This window comes from Rhinopithecus roxellana, chromosome 3 (assembly GCF_007565055.1).
Source record: "Rhinopithecus roxellana isolate Shanxi Qingling chromosome 3, ASM756505v1, whole genome shotgun sequence".
In the NCBI taxonomy this organism is placed as follows: domain Eukaryota; kingdom Metazoa; phylum Chordata; class Mammalia; order Primates; family Cercopithecidae; genus Rhinopithecus; species Rhinopithecus roxellana.
Window position 1 is genome coordinate 164,959,002 of NC_044551.1, and position 18,741 is coordinate 164,977,742.

At 47.0% G+C, this 18,741-nt stretch overlaps 3 protein-coding genes across 10 annotated transcripts in view; 1 reads left to right on the top strand and 2 right to left on the bottom strand.

Annotated features, from left to right (window-relative positions):
* Nucleotides 1-4,212, bottom strand: part of LOC104668284 (leucine-rich repeat-containing protein 37B-like) — a 51,058-nt gene extending 46,846 nt beyond the window's left edge. For 2 of the 3 annotated variants that reach the window (XM_030926627.1, XM_030926626.1), the window contains exon 1: nt 4,077-4,208. The gene's annotated coding sequence lies outside the window, so the exon portion shown is untranslated. Of the gene's footprint in view, nt 1-4,076 lie in introns of all 3 variants that reach the window. The other variant, XM_030926628.1, reaches the window with a different exon arrangement.
* LOC115896335 overlaps nt 1-7,759 on the top strand; it is a 53,024-nt gene extending 45,265 nt beyond the window's left edge. Inside the window, exons 3-4 of the mRNA XM_030926641.1 lie at nt 1,773-1,843; nt 7,428-7,759. Of these exons, the coding sequence (XP_030782501.1) occupies nt 1,773-1,843; nt 7,428-7,470 (114 nt within the window). The 3' untranslated portion in view covers nt 7,471-7,759. The remainder of the gene's footprint in view (nt 1-1,772; nt 1,844-7,427) is intronic.
* Nucleotides 6,485-18,741, bottom strand: part of LOC115896334 (leucine-rich repeat-containing protein 37B-like) — a 47,853-nt gene continuing 35,596 nt past the window's right edge. For 2 of the 6 annotated variants that reach the window (XM_030926633.1, XM_030926631.1), the window contains 2 exons: nt 11,166-11,275; nt 6,485-6,942 (listed from right to left, as the gene is read on the bottom strand). In XM_030926633.1, coding sequence (XP_030782493.1) covers nt 6,851-6,942; nt 11,166-11,275 — 202 coding nt within the window. In that variant the 3' untranslated portion in view covers nt 6,485-6,850. Of the gene's footprint in view, nt 6,943-11,165; nt 11,276-13,724; nt 13,937-18,741 lie in introns of those variants that run through there. The other 4 variants (XM_030926634.1, XM_030926636.1, XM_030926635.1 and 1 more) reach the window with 4 other exon arrangements.

Genomic DNA, 18,741 nt, shown 5'->3' on the forward strand with positions numbered 1-18,741 from the left:
GGGGGGCAAGAGAAGGGAACTTAGAGGGCAGGTCAATAGGTGTATCAGTCCACCATGGCACACGTATACCTATGCAACAAACCTGCACATTCTGCACATGTACCCCATTTTGTTTTTAGAAGAAATAAGGAAAAAAAAGTCACATCCATTTTACCATAATCTTAAGAAATAATGTGCTGCGCCGGGCGCGGTGGCTCAAGCCTGTAATCCCAGCACTTTGGGAGGCCGAGACGGGCGGATCACGAGGTCAGGAGATCGAGACCATCCTGGCTAACATGGTGAAACCCCGTCCCTACTAAAAATTACAAAAAACTAGCCGGGCGAGGTGGCGGGCGCCTGTAGTCCCAGCTACTCAGGAGGCTGAGGCAGGAGAATGGCGTAAACCCGGGAGGCGGAGCTTGCAGTGAGCTGAGATCCGGCCACTGCACTCCAGCCTGGGTGACAGAGCGAGACTCTGTCTCAAAAAAAAAAAAAAAAAAGAAAAGAAATAATGTGCTGCAAAAGGTAAAACATCCAAATTAACATCACAGACAATAAAGGAAAATGCCAGGCAAGCAATATGAAACAGCAACTCAAAAACAAAGTAAGTCTTGCAATGAAAAACATTCACTGGGCTGGGCGAGGTGGCTCACGCCTGTAATCCTAGCACTTTGGGAGGCCGAGGAGGGCGGATTGCCTGAGTTCAGGAGTTCGAGAACAGCCTGGGCAACACGGTGAAACCCCATCCCTACTAAAATACAAAAAATTAGCTGGGCGTGGCGGTGTGCGCCTGTAGTCCCAGCAACTCGGGAGGCTGAGGCAGGAGAATTGCTTGAACTCGGGAGGCGGAGGTTGCAGAGAGCCAAGATTGTGCATGCCATTGTACTCTAACCTGGACGACAGAGTGAGACTCCGTCTCAAATGAATAAATAAATAAATAATAAAAATAAAAACATTCACTGATCAAATCATCCATTAAAACCCAATTAGAAAAGAACAACAACAAAAAAAAAACTTTTTTTTTGTTAGAACTAAAATTAGAACAAATTTTAGTTTCCTAAATCCAAAATATTTAGGGGTTATGACACCCACTGTAGAATTATCAAAACTTCATCTATTACAAGTTCTCATCTACTAACAATAATTTATCCAACCAACCTTTGATGAGCAGCCGCTATGCGCAAAACACTGTTACAGGAGCTGCAGGGGAATAAGCTCAACACTGTCTCTACAGAGTTAATCATTTCATATACGGATACGACAAGTAGACACACAGTAGGCTCCAAGTGTCATTAAAAAAAAAACACAAAATGTCAGGCCGGGCATGGTGGCTGACGCCTGCAATCCCAGCACTTTGGGAGGCTGAGGAAGACGGATCACCTGATGTCGGGAGTTTGAGACCAGCCTGACTAACATGGAGAAACCCCGTCTCTACTAAAAATACAAAATTAGTCAGGTGTGGTGGTGCATGCCTGTAATCCCAGCTACCTGGGGGGCTGAGGCAGGAGAACTGCTTGAACTTGGGAGGCGGAGGTTGCAGTGAGCCGAGATCGTACCATTGCACTCCAGCCTGGGCACTAAGAGCAAAACTCCTTCTCCAAAAAAGAAAAACAAAATGTCACAAAAGTATCAAAAGTAAACACATTTTTTTAAAGGACACCTAGCTACAAATTGCAATTTAAGTCAGCATATGCACAACCATCAATCCTAAATATTATTTGCTAGGCCTTCAAATAGGACTTACTGCCCTGCCAAAATGTCTCAGCTCTAACCAGAAAAACCTTCCTCCACAGGTGTATGCAATCCAGTCTCCATGTTTCAATTACCGGCTCTGGGTACAAAGACGAACATGTGATTTCTTAAGGTAAAAAATTATTACTGGCCGGGCGCGGTGGCTCAAGCCTGTAATCCCAGCACTTTGGGAGGCCGAGACGGGCGGATCACGAGGTCAGGAGATCGAGATCATCCTGGCTAACATAGTGAAACCCCGTCTCTACTAAAAATACAAAAAATCAGCCGGGCGAGGTGGCGGGCGCCTGTAGTCCCAGCTACTCGGGAGGCTGAGGCAGGAGAATGGCGTGAACCCGGGAGGCAGAGCTTGCAGTGAGCTGAGATCCGGCCACTGCACTCCAGCCCAGGCGACAGAGCGAGACTCCGTCTCAAAAAAAAAAAAAAAAAAAAAAAAAAAAAAAATTATTACTATAAAAGATGTACTAGGCCAGGCGCGGTGGCTCACGCCTGTAGTCCCACTACTTTGGGAGGCCAAGGTGGGCAGATCACGAGGTCAGGAGTTCAAGACCAGCCTGGCCAACACGGTGAAACATCATCTCTACTAAAAATGCAAACATTAGCCAGGCGCGCTGGTGGGCGCCTGTAATCCCAGCTGCTCTGGAGGCTGAGGCAGGAGAATCCCTTGAGCCCGGGAGGTGGAGCTTGCAGTTAGCCAAAATTGCATCATTGCACTCCAGCCTAGGCGACAGAGCAAGACTCCGTCTCGGGGGGGGGGGGGGGGGGGGGAAGCATTAAAAATTAGGTTGGCAAGAACTTACAGGTATTCCTTTCTACATATAAGACATACACACCGGACACTTGATTCATTCTCTTCATTCTTTAGCCAGCCTCCCAGGGCAAGTCTGGCAATGATTCTGACTATAGGGCAAAAGAAACTACCTTTTTCAGTTTATGTTAGGACAATCTACGTGGGTTTACATTTGGCTTAATATAATACTACCCTACTTCTTCAGTAAGTATTTAAGCATTTATTTAAAAAAAAAAAGACATTTTTCAATTTAACCACTTCTACTACCCTAGTTTCTCTGAGAAAGACATGACACAACTCACTTCAAGGAAAAAAGGGTCCTTTTTCCTCACAAATATTTCCTCATAAACTTTATTTTTCAAATGTTTTTAAAACCAGATTCTAATTTGATTAATCTAGATTTGCAAAATTATAAAGGAAAGTCTTGCCGGTTGTTGCTTCGGTTAATTTCACAATTTAGTAAATTGCAACCACGTATTTAATACAAAATAGACTTTGCGGTGGGGGCAGGGGGCGGGGGTGTTTAACAAAATGTACCAGCCTAAAGAAATTGTTCTGTGTGAAAATAGAAGAGGGGTTACCATGGAAAAATTCACTACGGATTTCGGGAGGGCCTTTTCCTCAGAAAGAGAGTGAAAAGAAAAAGTCACTGTGTAAGAAATCTGATACTGACGCTGTGACAGAAGTTGGTCCAAAAGTTCATCTTCCGCGATTATGTCCAGAGGATCAACTAAACATCTTCTGCAACAGGTGACACGAAACTGCATTTCCCAAGCAAGGCAAAGCGATCAAACGAGTTAAGACGCGCGTTCCTGCGGTCTTATACTTTTATTTTTGATTTAACCAAAACAATTTTGAATCGGATGAATTACCAAATTTGGTTGGGTCTTGTTTGGCTTTCTGCTTGGCTTTTTAATCAGCCATTTACCAGCAGCTGTTACACGGGCCCATCAGCACTCGAAGAATAAAAACACACAGGACCAGATAAGGTTCCCCTACTAACCCAAATGATCCGTTTCCTTAACACAATTTAAAAACCACAGCTAGGGGTGTGAAAACAGGCATGTTTTTGTGTGTGTTTGTGTGCCACAATCTGTCCAAATCCTTAACTCCCTTTTAAGGAACAGATATATAATAAAAATCCGAAAGGAACCACATTAGAAACGCCAAGAGGTTTGCAAAACATGAAGCTTCTTTCATTCCGGAAAACCACATCAAAACAAGGGGAGAAAAATGAATGCAATGGATATGTGTTTGCCAAAGTTTCAATCCTGCCCGGTGGAGACACTGCACCGGCACAAATTTTGAGGAGGAAAAAGAGGGGGTTGGCGGGGGGCGGGGGGCGGGGGGGGGGAGCGAGCGAGTGCGGCCTGAAAACTGCCAACAATGCAATCTCCACTTTGAACAATGTGCCTCTTTCCCGCTCGCATTTCCCCACTGCTTAGGGGTCGGCGGGGTGGGCGGGAGGTCGGAGCAGGATGCACACCACATAAGTGAGCAAGCGGGGAGGGCAGAGGAGGTGAGGAAGGTGTCTGCAGCAACTGAGCTGGGTGGGTACCTGGAGTGCTGCTGTAGGTACTACGGCTCCTGAAGCTGCTTTCCGTGTAGTAACTGGCGTCCTGGTCGTTGTCTTCCAGCCCCTCCCGGTAACTGGAGTCATCATCGTGCACCACTTTGTTGAGGACGCTCCGGGCCGCGGTGGTCCGGGCTAGGTGGCTGCCCCAGCCCCTCGCCAGCCCGGGTCGCTGGTGCTGGCGCCGGGGCCGGGCGACGGCAGCGGCTTCCTCCGGCTACTGCTGCCCACCCTGGGCGAGCTCAGCCGCGTCTTGGGCGCCACCTCAGCCTGGCGGCTGCCCACCTGCCCCGGCTGCTACCGCGTAGCGACGAGCGGAGCCTTCAGATGGGTCCGGACGTGGGCGGCAGCATCGGGGCGGGACTCAGCGCTACACAGCGGGAGCCGCGGGATGCTTGGTCAGCCTGCCCCACGGGCCCTTTGTTGGAGCCCGAGGCGAGGAAAGAAGGGAAAGTGGACGGGGAGGGCCGGGGGCAGTGGGGAGGCCCTAGGGGTCGGCCGGCGGAAGCGGGTAGAGGGAGGAGGCTCAACCGAATTGCTGGGGCCCCCACTCCGGATCGCCTTCAACCGCCATCTTATTTCTTCCGGCTACTGGGGCGCAGTCACGGGAGCTGCGCCGTCACGGGAGCTGCGCGGCCCACGAGCCTGGGACTGGGCGAGGTGGCGCGGCGGCCGCTAGGGGGAGCGCGGGAACATTGAGTCGGGGGCGGAGAGCCCAGGGCGCCGGGGCTCAGCGCGGCGCGGCGCGGCGCGGCTGGACTCCGGGCGCGGGTGGCGTGGCTGAGAGAGGCCCGCAGTTCGCTACGTGCCCCGCGTCTAAGGCCTTCGGAGACCACAGTCTCCGCCGACCCCTGGCTGGAGCCCAAAGCTGGCCGGACTTCCTTCCGGCGGCTCCGACAGGAAGGCGGGAGAGCCCCCAAATGTCATTCCCCTCCCGCCCTCTAGGGAAACAGCGAGAGAAAGAAAAAAAAAGTCGCGGAGGTGGGCGGCCCGAGCGACCTAAGGGACGGGGCAGCGCCAGCGACCGAGGGAAATTAGTCGGGGTCGGGGGACAGGGAGACAAGCCCCCAGAATTTAGGAAACTGCGAGGCTTGGAGCTGGAGTCCTGAAATTAACTCCGATGACAATTGCTCCGGATCTGTGCCAGGAGCCACAATTGCTCCTTGTGTGTCCACAATTGCTTTTTTTCTTTGAGACAGGGTGTCACTCTCATACCCAGGCTGTGGTGCAATCATAGCTTACGGCAGCCTCGAACTCCCAGGCTCAAGGGATCCTCCTGCCTAAACTTCCCATGTAGCTGGGACTACAGGCACAGGCCATCATGCCTGGCTAATTTTTGTAATTTTTTTGTAGAGACAGGGTCTTGCCATGTTGCCCAGGCTGGTCTTGAACTCCTGGGCTCAAGTGATCTGCCCACCTTGGCCTCCCAAAATGTTGGGATTACAGGCGTGAGCCACCGCGCCAGACCCATTAGGCGTTTCTTAACCTCTCTGCATTTAGTCTCTTAACCACTCTTATTTAGTAAGAGTGCTGTCAGCCAGGAACCGTGGCTCATGCCTGTAATCCCAGCACTTTCGGAGGCTGAGGCAGGAAGATCACCTGAGGTCAGGAGTTTGAAACCAGCCTGGCCAACATAGTGAAACCCTGTTTCTACTAAAAATACAAAAATTAGCTGGGTGTGGTGGTTTTTTTTTTTTTTACTTTTTTGGGGGAAGCTTCCATTGCAGCACCCATGACACCACAGCACTCTAGCCTGGGCAACAGAGCGAGACCCTGTCTCAAAAGCAGCCACCACCAAAAACTATGTTGGGATTTTAATAGGATTACATTAAATTTGTAGATTAATTTGAGAATTGACATCTGTACAACATTCTAGGAATGTAGTATTTTATGTCATGTGTTCATTTCTTGTTAATGTCCTTCAGAAGAATTTTAGGGTTTCCATTATGTAGATCTTACACATCTTTTGTCAGATAAAAGATCTTTGTATTTTTCTTCCTAAATACTTCATACATTTGCATTGCCATTGTAAATGGGATCTTTCTTCCATTTTCTAATTAGTTAATGGTGATACATATGAAAAGTATTCGAGATTTGTGTGCTGCTCTCTTGATTTTGTTTCTAGCCACCGTACTGAATCCTCATATTGCTTCCACTAAAATCTTAGCTGATTCTCTTAGGCTTCTTTGACTAACATTTATCATTTTCATATGCAAATAATGATAGTTCTGTCTCTTCCTTTTCAATACTTACATCCTTTCCTTCCTTTCCTTTTTTTTTCTTTCTCAGGGCCTTGTTGTCACCCAGGCTGGAGAGCAATGGTGTGATCTAGCTCACTGTAACCTCAAACTCCTGGGCTGAAGGGATCCTCTTGCCTCAGCTTCCTGAGTGGCTGGGACTACAGGCAGGCAGCTAATTAAAAAAATTTTTTTTGCAGAGACAAGGTCTCACTATGTTGCCCAGGCGGGTTTTCCAGCCACTTTAGAGGAAGGACTCAGATTTCCTTTTTGTCCTACTTTTAAGAGTTTGTTGTTAGGAATTGTCTGTTGAATGTTAGCTAGAACGGTCAATAAAATGTATTAAGTGCCAGCTGCATGCAAGACCCCAAGTTAGATACAGTCAGCCTCTTCATCAGCAGGTCCACATCTTCAGATTCAACTAGATGAGGCCGAATACTTGAAAAAAGAAACAAAAATACAAATAAAAAGTATAACAACTGTCACCATTGTACAATATTGATACATTTTATTAGTGATGACTTAAAGTCCCTGGGACCAGGCACGGTGGTTCACACTTGTAATCCCAACACTTTGGGAGGTCGACCTTGGCGCATAGTGAGACTTTGTCTTTACTAAAAAAAAAAAAAAAAATTATCCGGGTATGGTGGTACGCACCTGTAGTCCCAGCTACTCAGGAGGCTGAGGTGGGCGGATCACTGAAGCACAGGAGGTTGAGGCTGCGGTGAGCTGTGATTGTGACACTGCACTCCAGCCTGAGGGACAGAGGGAGATCCTGTCTCTAAGTAAGTAAATGAAGTATATGGGGGGATGTGTGTTGGTTATATGCAAATACTGCACCTTGTATGTAAGGGATTGAGCATCCACAGATTCTGGTATGGTGTGGGGGTGGTATCCTAGAACCAGTCCCCCGCAAGATAGCAAGGATGACTGAACTGTGGAAGAATCAAAGCTCTGTTGAACAGCATACAATTCCTGTCTTCAAACAACTTATCTCCTCAGGTAGATGAGACTTATAATGAATAAAAGGAATGAATACAGATTTGGAGATAGTGGTTGTTGTGATGGAAAATCTTAATTGTGTTTTCTTCCAACACAGATTCGTTGGAAGAAGAGAAGGGCATCAAACGAAGATAACTTGAGCCCAAGCTAAGTCGTCTGGATGGCCTGGAGCCATGTTTGAAAAATTTTACTATTAAGTATTATTTTTACTGATTAAATCAATGATAACGTTCTTTACTTTGTGGTTGTGTTACTCAAAACAGGATTTTTAACAATGATAAAAATAAAGCTTGTTAGATCATTTTTAATGTAATATATTGGTTCCCGAAGATTTGATTAAAGAGAAAACTAGGCCAATCTAAGCAGAGTCCAAATGAAGTAGAAGGTCCACAGAGAACAGGGGAAAAAAGGAAGTTGTGGAACCACAGACACACACAGTAAAAGGAAAAAATTGGCCAGGCACAATGGCTCACACCTGTAATCCCAGTACTTTGGGAGGCTGAGGTAGGTGGATCACTGGAGCCCAGGAGTTCGGGCAACATGACAAAACCCGCATCTCTACAAAAAAATGGGCAACATGACAAAACTCCCATCTCTACAAAAAATACACAAACAAAAAACATTAGCCAGGTGTGGTGGTGTGCACCTGTAGTCCTAGCTACTTGGTAGGCTGAGGTGGGAGTATCGCTTGAACTTGGGAGGTGCTGGTTGCAGTGAGCTGAGATTGAGCTGTTGCACGCCAACCTGGGTGACAGGGTGAAAGAGTGAGACCCTGTCAAAAAAAAAAAAAAAAAAAAAAAAAGGAAGAAAGGAAAGAAAAGAAATTTGCTTAATTAAATTAATTTATTTTTGTGACAACGTCTCTTTCTGTCTCCCAACCTGGAGTACAATGGCAGAATCACAGCTCACTGCAGCCTCAAACTCCTGGGCTCAAGGCATCCTCCTGCCTTAAAGGCCTCCCAAAGTGTTGGGATTACAGGAATAAGCCACTGCGAGGCTAGATTTTTTTTTTTTTTTTTTTTTTTTTTTTTTTGAGACGGAGTCTCGCTCTGTCGCCCAGGCTGGAGTGCAGTGGCCGGATCTCAGCTCACTGCGAGCTCCGTGGCTAGATTTTTTTTGAAACAAAGTTTGGCTCTGTCACCCAGGCTGGAGTGCAGTGGTGCCATCTCGGCTCACTGCAACGTCTGCCTCCTGGGCCCAAGTGATCCTCCTGCCTCAGCTTCTCAAGTAGCTGAACTGCAGGCACGTGCCAACATGCCTGGCGAATTTTTGTATTTTTTGTAAAGAAGGGGTCTTGATATGTTGCCCAGGCTGGTCTTGAATTCCTCGGTTAAAGTGATCCACCCACCTCGGCCTCCCAAAGTGCTGGGATTACAGGTGTGAGTCACCACGACTGGCCAAAAAAATGTTAAGTGTTAAAATCAAAAAGAAAATTCACCAAGCCATTTTGCATATTTTTCTGGAGCGATATAGATACAGATACAGATATATATATATATACACAGAGAGAGATAAAGATATACAGATAGTTCTGGACTGGACACCTTATGATAATATAGTATCAGTTTAACTTTGTTGCAGAAAGGACAAAGGGAACTGATTAAAGACTTAAGGCATATATATACATATAATGTTTTCCCAATTCCTCATACCATACCTTTTTATTAATTTTTATTGATATAATTAATTTATATACCATAAATTCACCCTTTTAAATAAGTGCAGAATTTAGTGGGTTTTAGTATAGTATTCACAAGGTTGTACAACCATCACCACTATTTAATTCCAGAACATTTTCATCACCCGAGAATCATTGGCCCTACTCCCCATTTCCGGGCAAGTATTTACTTACTTCCTGTAATTTGCCCATTTGGGACATTTCATATAAATGAAATCATACAATACACAATTTCACTAAATAAGACTTTTGTGTGTGGCTTCTTTCAAACAATTTTTAAAAATTGTGGTAATATAGGCATAACATAAAATTTATACTCTAATCACTGCCCCCCTCTTTTCTTGAGACAGGGTCTCACTCTGTCGTCCCAGTTGGAGTACAGTGGTGTGATCATGGCTGACTACAGCCTCAACCTCCCTGGGCTCAAGTGATCCTCCCGTCTCAGTCTCACAAGTAACTGGGACCACAGGCACACATCACCACACCTAGCTAATTTTTGCATTGTTTGTTGAGACAGGATTTCGCTATGTTGCCCAGGCTGGTCTTGAACTCCTGGACTCCAGTGATCCTCCCATTTCAGCCTCCCAAAGTGCTGGGATTGCAGGTGTCAGCTACCACACCTGGTTGTCTGTAACCACTTTTAGGGGTACAATTCAGTAGCGTTAAGAATATTCACATTGTTGTACAACAAATCTCCAGAACTTTTTCATCTTCCCAAATTGAAACTCTGGACCTATTAAACACTAACTCCCCATTCTCTCCTTCTCCCTGCCCATGGGAAACACCTGTTATGCCCAGACCGTTTATTCCCCAAAGAAGACCACCAGAGTCCAGAGTCAAAGCCAAGCGGCAAGGATCTTTACTGCAAGTTCGAACTTGGTCCCTCCGTTCCACAACATACAAGAGGGCCCCGAACGATGCATGTGCCCGCTTTTTATAGCCCGATGTATACAGGATATGTAAGGTTACAGAGGAACAAAGGAATTCTTTTGGTCGCAGCATCACAATTGGTTAATACTTTAAGTTATACATTTAACAGTTTTCTATTTGTTCCCACGCATTTAGTAAAACTACAAACGGTTGTGACCTTATCGGGGGCTCTCTAGGTGGTGTTTCTGAGATATATGGGGGGATGTGTTTGTGTTGGGCTCAGGAAGTTGAGACAAATAGAGGAATGTGTTTGTACTGGGCCCAGGACTGAGATATATGGCAGACACCGGTAATTAGAACAGAACAGAGCAGGACAGGGACTTTCACAACGCTTGTCCTTACAACGTCTGGAATCTATAGATAACCTAATCGGTTAGGTCCGGGTCGATCTTTAACTAGGCTCAGGGCGCCGCCCGGGCTGTTTGCCTGTGGACTTCATTTCTGCCTTTTAGTCTTTTCATTTGATCTCTTTCACACCCTTCTACTTTCTGTCTCTATGAATCTGACCCCTCTAAGTACCTCATGTGAGTGGACTCACACAGTATTTCTCCTTTGGTAACTGGCTTATTTCGCTTAGCATAATGCCCTCAAGGGTTCTCCATGTTGTAACGTGTCAATTTCCTTCCTTTCAAGGCTGAAGAATACATCCGTTGTATGGATCAATCACATTTGTGTCATCCATTCATCAGTTAATGCACATGCAGGTTGTTTCCACCTTTTGGTCATTGAGAATAATGCTGCTGCATACATATGTGCATGTGTTTCTGCATGACCATTTGTTTGCAATTCTTTTGACTATATATGTATGAATAGAATTACTAGGTCATATAGTAGCTCTAAGTTTAACTTTTTGAGTAACTGCCAAAGTATTTTCCATAGTGCTACATGGTTTTACATTCTCGCTAACAATATATAATGGTTCCAGTTTCCCCAAATCCTCCCCAATACTTTTTATTTCTATGTTTTAAAAATAATTACAGCCATGCTAGTGAATGTGAAGTGGCATCTCACTGTGGTTTGGGTTTTCAATTGTATAATATTTTAATTTTTAATATCAAAAGAATATACTTGGCCTGAGGTGGTGGCTCACACCTGTAATCCCAGCATTTTGGGGGGCCAAGGTGGATGGATCACCTGAGTTTAGAAGTTCAAGACCAGCCTGGCCAATATGGTGAAACTCCGTCTCTACTAAAAGTACAAAAATTAGCTGCGTATGGTGGCACGCACCTATAATCCCAGTTACTCTGGAGGCTGAAGCAGGAGAATCATTTGACCCGGGAGGTGGAGGTTGCCCTGAGTTGGAATCGCACCACCAAACTCCAGCCTGAGAGGAGACGCTGTCCAAAAATAAATAAATAAATAAATAAATAAATAAATAAATAAATAAATAAATTTTCACACTAAATTATTTTCTTGTATAATTAATAAAATTATTTTACAAAAGAAGTCCATTACTAACACACACTTGCATGCAAAGCACAAGACACATCTAACGGCCAGGCATAGTGACTCACGCCTGTAATCCCAGCACTTTGGGAGGGAGGCTGAGGCAGGCAGATCACTTGATGTCAGGAGTTCGAGACCAGCCTGGCCAACATAGTGAAACCCCAGCTCTACTAAAAATACAAAAATTAGCCAGGCGTGCTGGTGGGTGCCCGTAATCCTAGCTGCTCGGGAAGGTGAGTCAGGAGAATCGCTTGAGCCCAGGAAGTGGAGGTTGCAGTGAGCCAAGATTGCCCCACTGCACTCCAGTCTAGGCGACAGAGCAAGTATTCCTCTAAAAAAATAAAATAAAATAAGAGTACTAAAATTAAGTTGGCAAGATTTTACGTGTAGTCCTTTCTACATATAAGACATAAATACCTGACACTTGATTCATTCCTTTCTTTCTCCAGCCAGTCTCCCAGGACAAGTCTGGCAACAATTCTGGCAACAATTCTGACCATCGGGCAACAGAAATTACTTTTTACAGCTTATGTTAGGACAACCTACGTGGGTTTACATTTGGCTTAATATAATACTACCCTACTTCTCCAATAAGTATTTAAGCATTTATAGAAAAGTGGAAACTTTTCAATTTAACCACTTCTACTACCCTAGATGATCTGAGAAAGACGTGACATACCTCACTTCAAGGAAAAAAGGGTCCTTTTTGCTCACAAGTATTTCCTCATAAACCTTATTTTTGAAATGCTTTTAAAACCAGATTCTAATTTAATTAATCTAGATTTGCAAAATTATAAAGGAGAAGTCTTGCCGGTTGTTGCTTTGGTTAATTTCACAATTTAGTAAACTGCAACTAAGTATTTAATACAAAGCAGCCTTGGGTGGGAGCGGCGGGGGGAGGGGGGGTTGTTTAACAAAATGCATCTCATTACCAGCCTAGAGAAACTTTTCCGTGTGAAAACAGAAGAGGGGTTACCATGGAGAGATTCATTATGGATTTCGGGAGGGCTTTTTCCTCAGAAATAGAGTGAAAAGAAAAAGTCGCTGTGTAAGAAATCTGATACTGACGCTGTGTGACTCAGAAGTTGGTCCAAAAGTTCATCTTCCGCAATTATGGCTAGATGATCAACTACACATCTTCTGCAACAGGTGACACGAAACTGCATTCCCCAAGCAAGGCAAAGCGATCAAAGGAGTTATGACGCGCGTTCCTGCGGTCTTATACTTTTATTTTTGATTTAACCAAAACAATTTTGAATCGGATGAATTACCAAATTTGGTTGGGTCTTGTTTGGCTTTCTGCTTTGCTTTTTAATCAGCCATTTACCAGCAACTGTTGCACGGGCCCATTAGCACTCGAAGAATAAAAACCAACACACAGGACCAGGTAAGGTTCCCCTACTAACCCAAATGATCCGTTTCCTTACCACAATTTAAAAACCACAGTTAGGAGTGTGAAAAGAGGCATGATTTTGTGTGTGTTTGAGTGCCACGATCGGTCCAAATCCTTAATTCCCTTTTAAGGAACAGATATATAATAAAAATTCGAAAGAAACCTCATTAGAAATGCAAAGAGGTTTGTAAAACAAGAGGCTTCTTTCATTCCAGAAAACCACACCAAAACAAGGGGAGAAAACTGAATGCAATGGATATGTGTTTGCCAAAGTTTCAATTCTGCCGGCGGAGACACTGCACTGCACGTATTTTGAAGAGGAAAACAGGCGGTTGAGGAGGGGTGAGAGAGATCGAGCGAGTGCGGCCTCAAACTGCAACAATGCAATTTCCATTTTGAACAATGCACCTCTTTCCTCTTGTAAATCCAGTTTTTTTGCCACTTGATGTGCCCTCCATTTCCCCTCTGTTTGGGGGGTCGGCGGGGTTGGGGGGAGACCGCAGCAGGATGCACAGCACAGGAGTGAGCGAGGGGGGAGGGCAGAGGAGGTGGGGAAGGAGTCTGCGGCAACTGGGCTGGGTGGGTACCTGGAGTGCTGCTGTAGGTTCTATGGCTCCGGAAGCTGCTTTCCATATAGTAACTGGCGTCCTCGTCGTCGTCTTCCTGCTCCTCCGAGTAATCGGAGTCATCGTCGTCCTCCTCCATCTCATCCTCCTCATTGTCCTCAGACTCGTGGGTCTCCTCGGTGTGGCAGTCCTCTTCTTCCATCTCCTGCTGTCGTGGTCATTGTGCACCACCTTGCTGACGGCCCTCAGGGCCACGGTGGTCCCGGCCAGGTGGCCGCCCCCGACTCCTGTCCCTCCCCCGCCGCCGCCCGGGGGCGCTGGTGCTGCGGGGGAGGGATGGGGGAGTAGGGAGGGCAGGGGACCGGCGACGGCGGCTTCCTCCGGCTGCTGCTGCCCCTGCTGGGCGAGCTCAGCCGCGTCTTGGGGTCCATCTCAGCCTGACCTGCGGCCCATCTGCCGCGGAGGCTACCGAGGTGCTGTGAGCGAAGACCCTCGATGGGTCCAGAGGTGGGCCGTGGCGGCGGTGGCAGGGCTCCGAAGCGGGAGCCGCGGGCTGCTCGGGCGGCCTGTCCACCTGCCCCTCCGATTGTAGCCTAGGCAGGTGGGAGAAGGTAAAGCGGAGAGGAAGGGGCGGGCGCAGTGGGGGCGGTGGGCAGCGCTGGGGCGGGTGGGGAGGCCCGCGGTGCCCGGCGGGAGGGGCCCGGCTGGCGGAAGGGGCTGGAGGGAGAAGGCTCAATCAGAATTGCTGGGGCCCCACGCCGGATCGCCGTCCGCCGCTATCTTGTTTCTTCCTTCTCCCAGAGCGGAGTCACGTGAGCTGCACCGCGGGAGAGACTGGGACGCCGCGAGGCGACGCGGCGGCTGCTGCGGGGAGCGCGGGAGTGTGGAGTCCCGGGCGGGAGCTCGGAGCGCCCGCACTCGGCGCAGCGCGGCGCGGCTGGACTCCGGGCGCCACCGGTGGCGCGGCTGAGAGGGGCGTGCAGTTCGCGAAACGCCCCTTGTCAAAGGCCTTCGGAGACCACAGTCTCCGTGTGGAGCCCAAAGCGGGCCAGACCTCCTCCCCGGATCTCCCCTTCTGCGGCTGGGAGAGGAAGGCAGGGGAGCCCCCAGGTATCATTCCCCTCTCGCCCCATCGGGAAACTGATGCTGAAAGAGCCAGAGAGAGAAAGAAAAAAAAAAATCGCGGAGAGGGGCCGCCCGAGCGACCGAAGGCACCGGGCAGCGCCAGCGACAGAGGGAAATTTGTTGGGGGAGACAAGGAGACAAGGCCCCAGAATTTAGGGAACTCCGAAGCTTGGAGCTGGAGTCCTGAAATTGACTCAGAAGACAACCGCTGTGGATCTGTGCCAGGAGCCACGCCTTGAGGGAAGGGCGTCCTAAGACCTGTTGCGTGGAATCCCCACTGGGAAAGCCTCAGTAAACTCCAGAACGCAACTGCTGCACGTTCCAATCTCCCGCCACCTTCCTAATGCCTTAGCTAGGACCTCGACCACCTCAGCAAGAAGTTACCTCTCCTTTGCCGTGGAAAAGAGGGAATCTTGTCTGAAACCTACTTCAGAACGGTGTTACATGTTTGTATTATCGGGAAATAACCTTAATTTATTGACCTGACATGTCACTAGCTTTCAGCTTAGCCCAGGGGACGAATCATGATGACATTTCAGGCACCCTCAAACCTTATCACAGGGACTCAACCCTAAGTGGTTGAGGTCAGCTCTTCAGATAAGAAAAAGGTTTTATAAACATATATTAATATTTATTGAGATAAGTGACCACCAAAAGTAACTTTTTTTTTTTTCCTTTGAGACCGAGTCTCACTCTGTCACCCAGGCTGGAGTTCAGTGGCGCGATCTCGGCTCACTGCAAGCTGCGCCTCCCGGGTTCACGCCATTCTCCTGCCTCAGCCTCCCGAGTAGCTGGGACTACAGGTGCCCGCCACCATGCCCGGCTAATTTTTTGTATTTTTAGTAGAGACGGGGTTTCACCGTGTTAGCCAGGATGGTCTCGATCTGACCTCATGATCCCCCCATCTCGGCCTCCCAAAGTGCTGGGATTACAGGCGTGAGCCACCTTGCCCGGCCTCAACCAAAAAGTAATTTAAAGAAAAGTAGTTGGCTGGGTGCCGTAGCTCACACCTGCAATCCCAGCCCGTTGAGAGGCCAAGGCCAGACGATACATTGAGATCAGGAGTTCGAGACCAGCCTGGGCAACATAGCAGGACCTTGTCTCTAGAAAAAATTTGAAAAATTAGCCGGGCATGGTGGTGCACACCTGTGGTCCCAGCTATGCAAGAGGCTGAGGTGGGAGGATCCCTTGAGCCTGGGAGGTGGATGTTGCACTGAGCCGTGATTGCACCACTGCACTCCAGCCTGAGTGACAGAGCAAGACCCTGTCTCAAAATTTTTAAAAAAGAAAGAAAGAAAAATACTTAACAGGATTCTGTACATCAAATGACTTATTTCAACCTAGTTAGGAAAATGGGGCCGGGCGCGGTAGCTCAATCCTGTAATCCCAGCACTTTGGGAGGCCGAGATGGGCGGATCACTAGGTCAGGAGATCGAGACCATCCTGGCTAACACGGTGAAACCCCGTCTCTACTAAAAATACAAAAAACTAGCCGGGCGAGGTGGCAGGCGCCTGTAGTCCCAGCTACTCGAGAGGCTGAGGCAGGAGAATGGCGTAAACCCGGGTGGCGGAGCTTGCAGTGAGCTGAGATCCGGCCACTGCACTCCAGCCTGGGCGGCAGAGCAAGACTCCGTCTCAAAAAAAAAAAAAAAAAAAAAAGGAAAATGGAACACATATGTGAAATGAAGATTAAAATACAGGCACTAATTGCCAAATAAATGCATTCAATACAATTTGGTTGAGCTCTAAGGGTGACAAATGTGTCTATGTCTCCAGGGACCAGGTAAGTAATGTAAGTCAATAAAGTAGGCAAGGTGAAGACCTAGGCCAATGGAAATGCCCATATTTTGTTTGAAGAGGGTGGCCAGGCGTGATGGCTCAGGCCTGTAATCTCAGCACTTTGGGAGGCAGGCGGATCACCTGAGGTCAGGAGTTCGAGACCAGCCTGGCCAACATGGTGAAACCCTGTCTCTATTAAAAATACAAAAAAATTAGCCGGGCGTGGTGGTGCACATCTCTAATCTGAGCTACTCAGGAGGCTGAGGCACAAGCATCATTTGAACGCAGGAGGCGGAGATTACAGTGAGCCGAGATCATGCCACTGCACTCCAGCGTGGGTCACAGAGCAAGACTCTGTCAAAAAAAAAAAAAAAAAAAAAAAAAAAAGCGGGTGGGGGGTGAGATTTGGGGAGACTGAGTGAAGTGGGGGACTGAGTGAAGCTGGTCCCTGAGTGGCAGGTAGGCAGAGGAGCAGGCCAGCAGCAAGGCTGGGATAGGAAACCTGAAGCTTCCTCCCCAAGCTGAGAACTCAAAGAGGGAATGAAATGATTCCAGGAAAACATACTAAATTCCCACTGTATGTCCACAGAACTCCCAACTAATTCAGTTCAAACAATAAATTCACCATCTAAGATCACCAAACCTTTCAGAAGAAAAGCCACTATGACAGAGTGACTCAACAGCCAGCCAGCAGCAGAGTCAACAATAAAATCCCAGAATTAGGTACCCAAAGACTGTTAGAAACCAAAAAGAGAACAGTTATGATACGTAATGTTTTCAAAAATAAAAAAGTACAATCACAAAGATGAACTATCAAACACAAATTATTAGGAATGAACAAATATATATATAGTCTGTTTGTTTGTTTGTTTTGAGACAGAGTCTTACTCTTTTGCCCAGGCTGGAATACAGTGGTGTGATTATGGCTTACTGCAGCTTCAACCTTCCCAGGCTCAGATGATCCAACTCAGCCTCTTGAGTAGCTGGGACTACAGGCATGCACCACCTCACCTGGCTAGTTTTTAAACTTTTTGTAGAGATGTAGTTTGTCCATGTTGCCCAGGCTGATCTTAAACTTCTGGATTCAAGTGATCCATCCAATTTGGCCTCCCAAAAGGCTGGGATTACAGGCATGAGCCACTGTGCAGGCCCCAAATAGATTTTTTAATAGTTTAGAAATGAAAAACAGGAGCCGGAGGCCATTATCCTTAGCAAACTAAAGCAGGAACAGAAAACCAAATACTGCATGTTCTCACAAGTGGGAGCTAAATGATGAGAACACACGGACACAGAGAGAGGAACAACAGATACTGTGTCCTATAGGAGGGTGGAGGGTTGGAGGAGGGAGAGGATCAGCAAAAATAACTAATGGGTACTAGGCTAGGCTTAGTATCTGGGTGACAAAATCATCTGTACAACAAACCCCCATGACACAAGTTTACCTATAACAAACCTGCACATGCACCCCTGAACTTAAAGCTAAAAAAAAAATTATTAAATCAGTAAATGAACAATCCTACTGATAAAATGTAGAATTTCATTTCATGTCATGGTGAAATGGCATGGTGGTGGGTGCCTGTAGTCCCAGCTACTTGGAGGCTGAGGCATGAGAATTGCTTGAACCCTGGAGGCAAAGATTGCAGTGAGCCGAGATCGCACCACTGCACTCCAGTCTAGGCAATAGACTGGGACTCCATCTCAAAAAAAAAAAAAATTCTTGGCAGTTTAATATTAGATAAATTCCTTGGCAGTTTAATACTAGAAATGCAACTTGGCAATGTGAGCTAAGCTTTTACCTGAGAGTCATAATGTAAAAGAGAAAACTTTGTGATCCAATGAATTAAGCAATTAGTTCTCAAAAAATACAAGTAGGTGCAGCTAATGAGAAGAATTTGGTATTTTGTGCCTAGTGCCAGTCCTGCTCAAGAGGAGGAAAATAGGGAAAACAAAACACTGCACAAGATGGCAAATTTTTTTCTCACTTAAAAGAGTCGGGAGAGGGGCATTCAGCCACTTAGACTATTCGTTTTCGGTTACTTCAAAAGCAACTCTTTGCAGTTTCCAAAAATTATCTTGCATCCAAATGTCGTTATACAGTAAGCTCCACGAGGGGACTATACTTGACATTCTTCAAGATTTAGTTCAGAGATTCCTCTGCTTATCCATTTAATTCATTCAATTATTTATTTTATTTTCATTTTATTTTATACTTTTGAGACTGAGTCTTGCTCTGTCATCCAGGCTGGAGTGCAGTGGCGCAATCTTGGCTCACTGCCACCTCCATCTCCTGAATTCAAGCAATTCTCATGCCTCAGCCTCCTGAGTAGCTGGGATTACAGGCTCCCACCAGCATGCCTGGCGAATTCTTGTATTTTTAGTAGAGACGGGTTTTGCCATGTTGGCCAGGCTGGTCTCGAACTCCTGACTTCAAGTGACCTGCCCACCTCAGCCTCCCAAAGTGCTGGGATTACAGGGGTGAGCCACCATGCCCAGC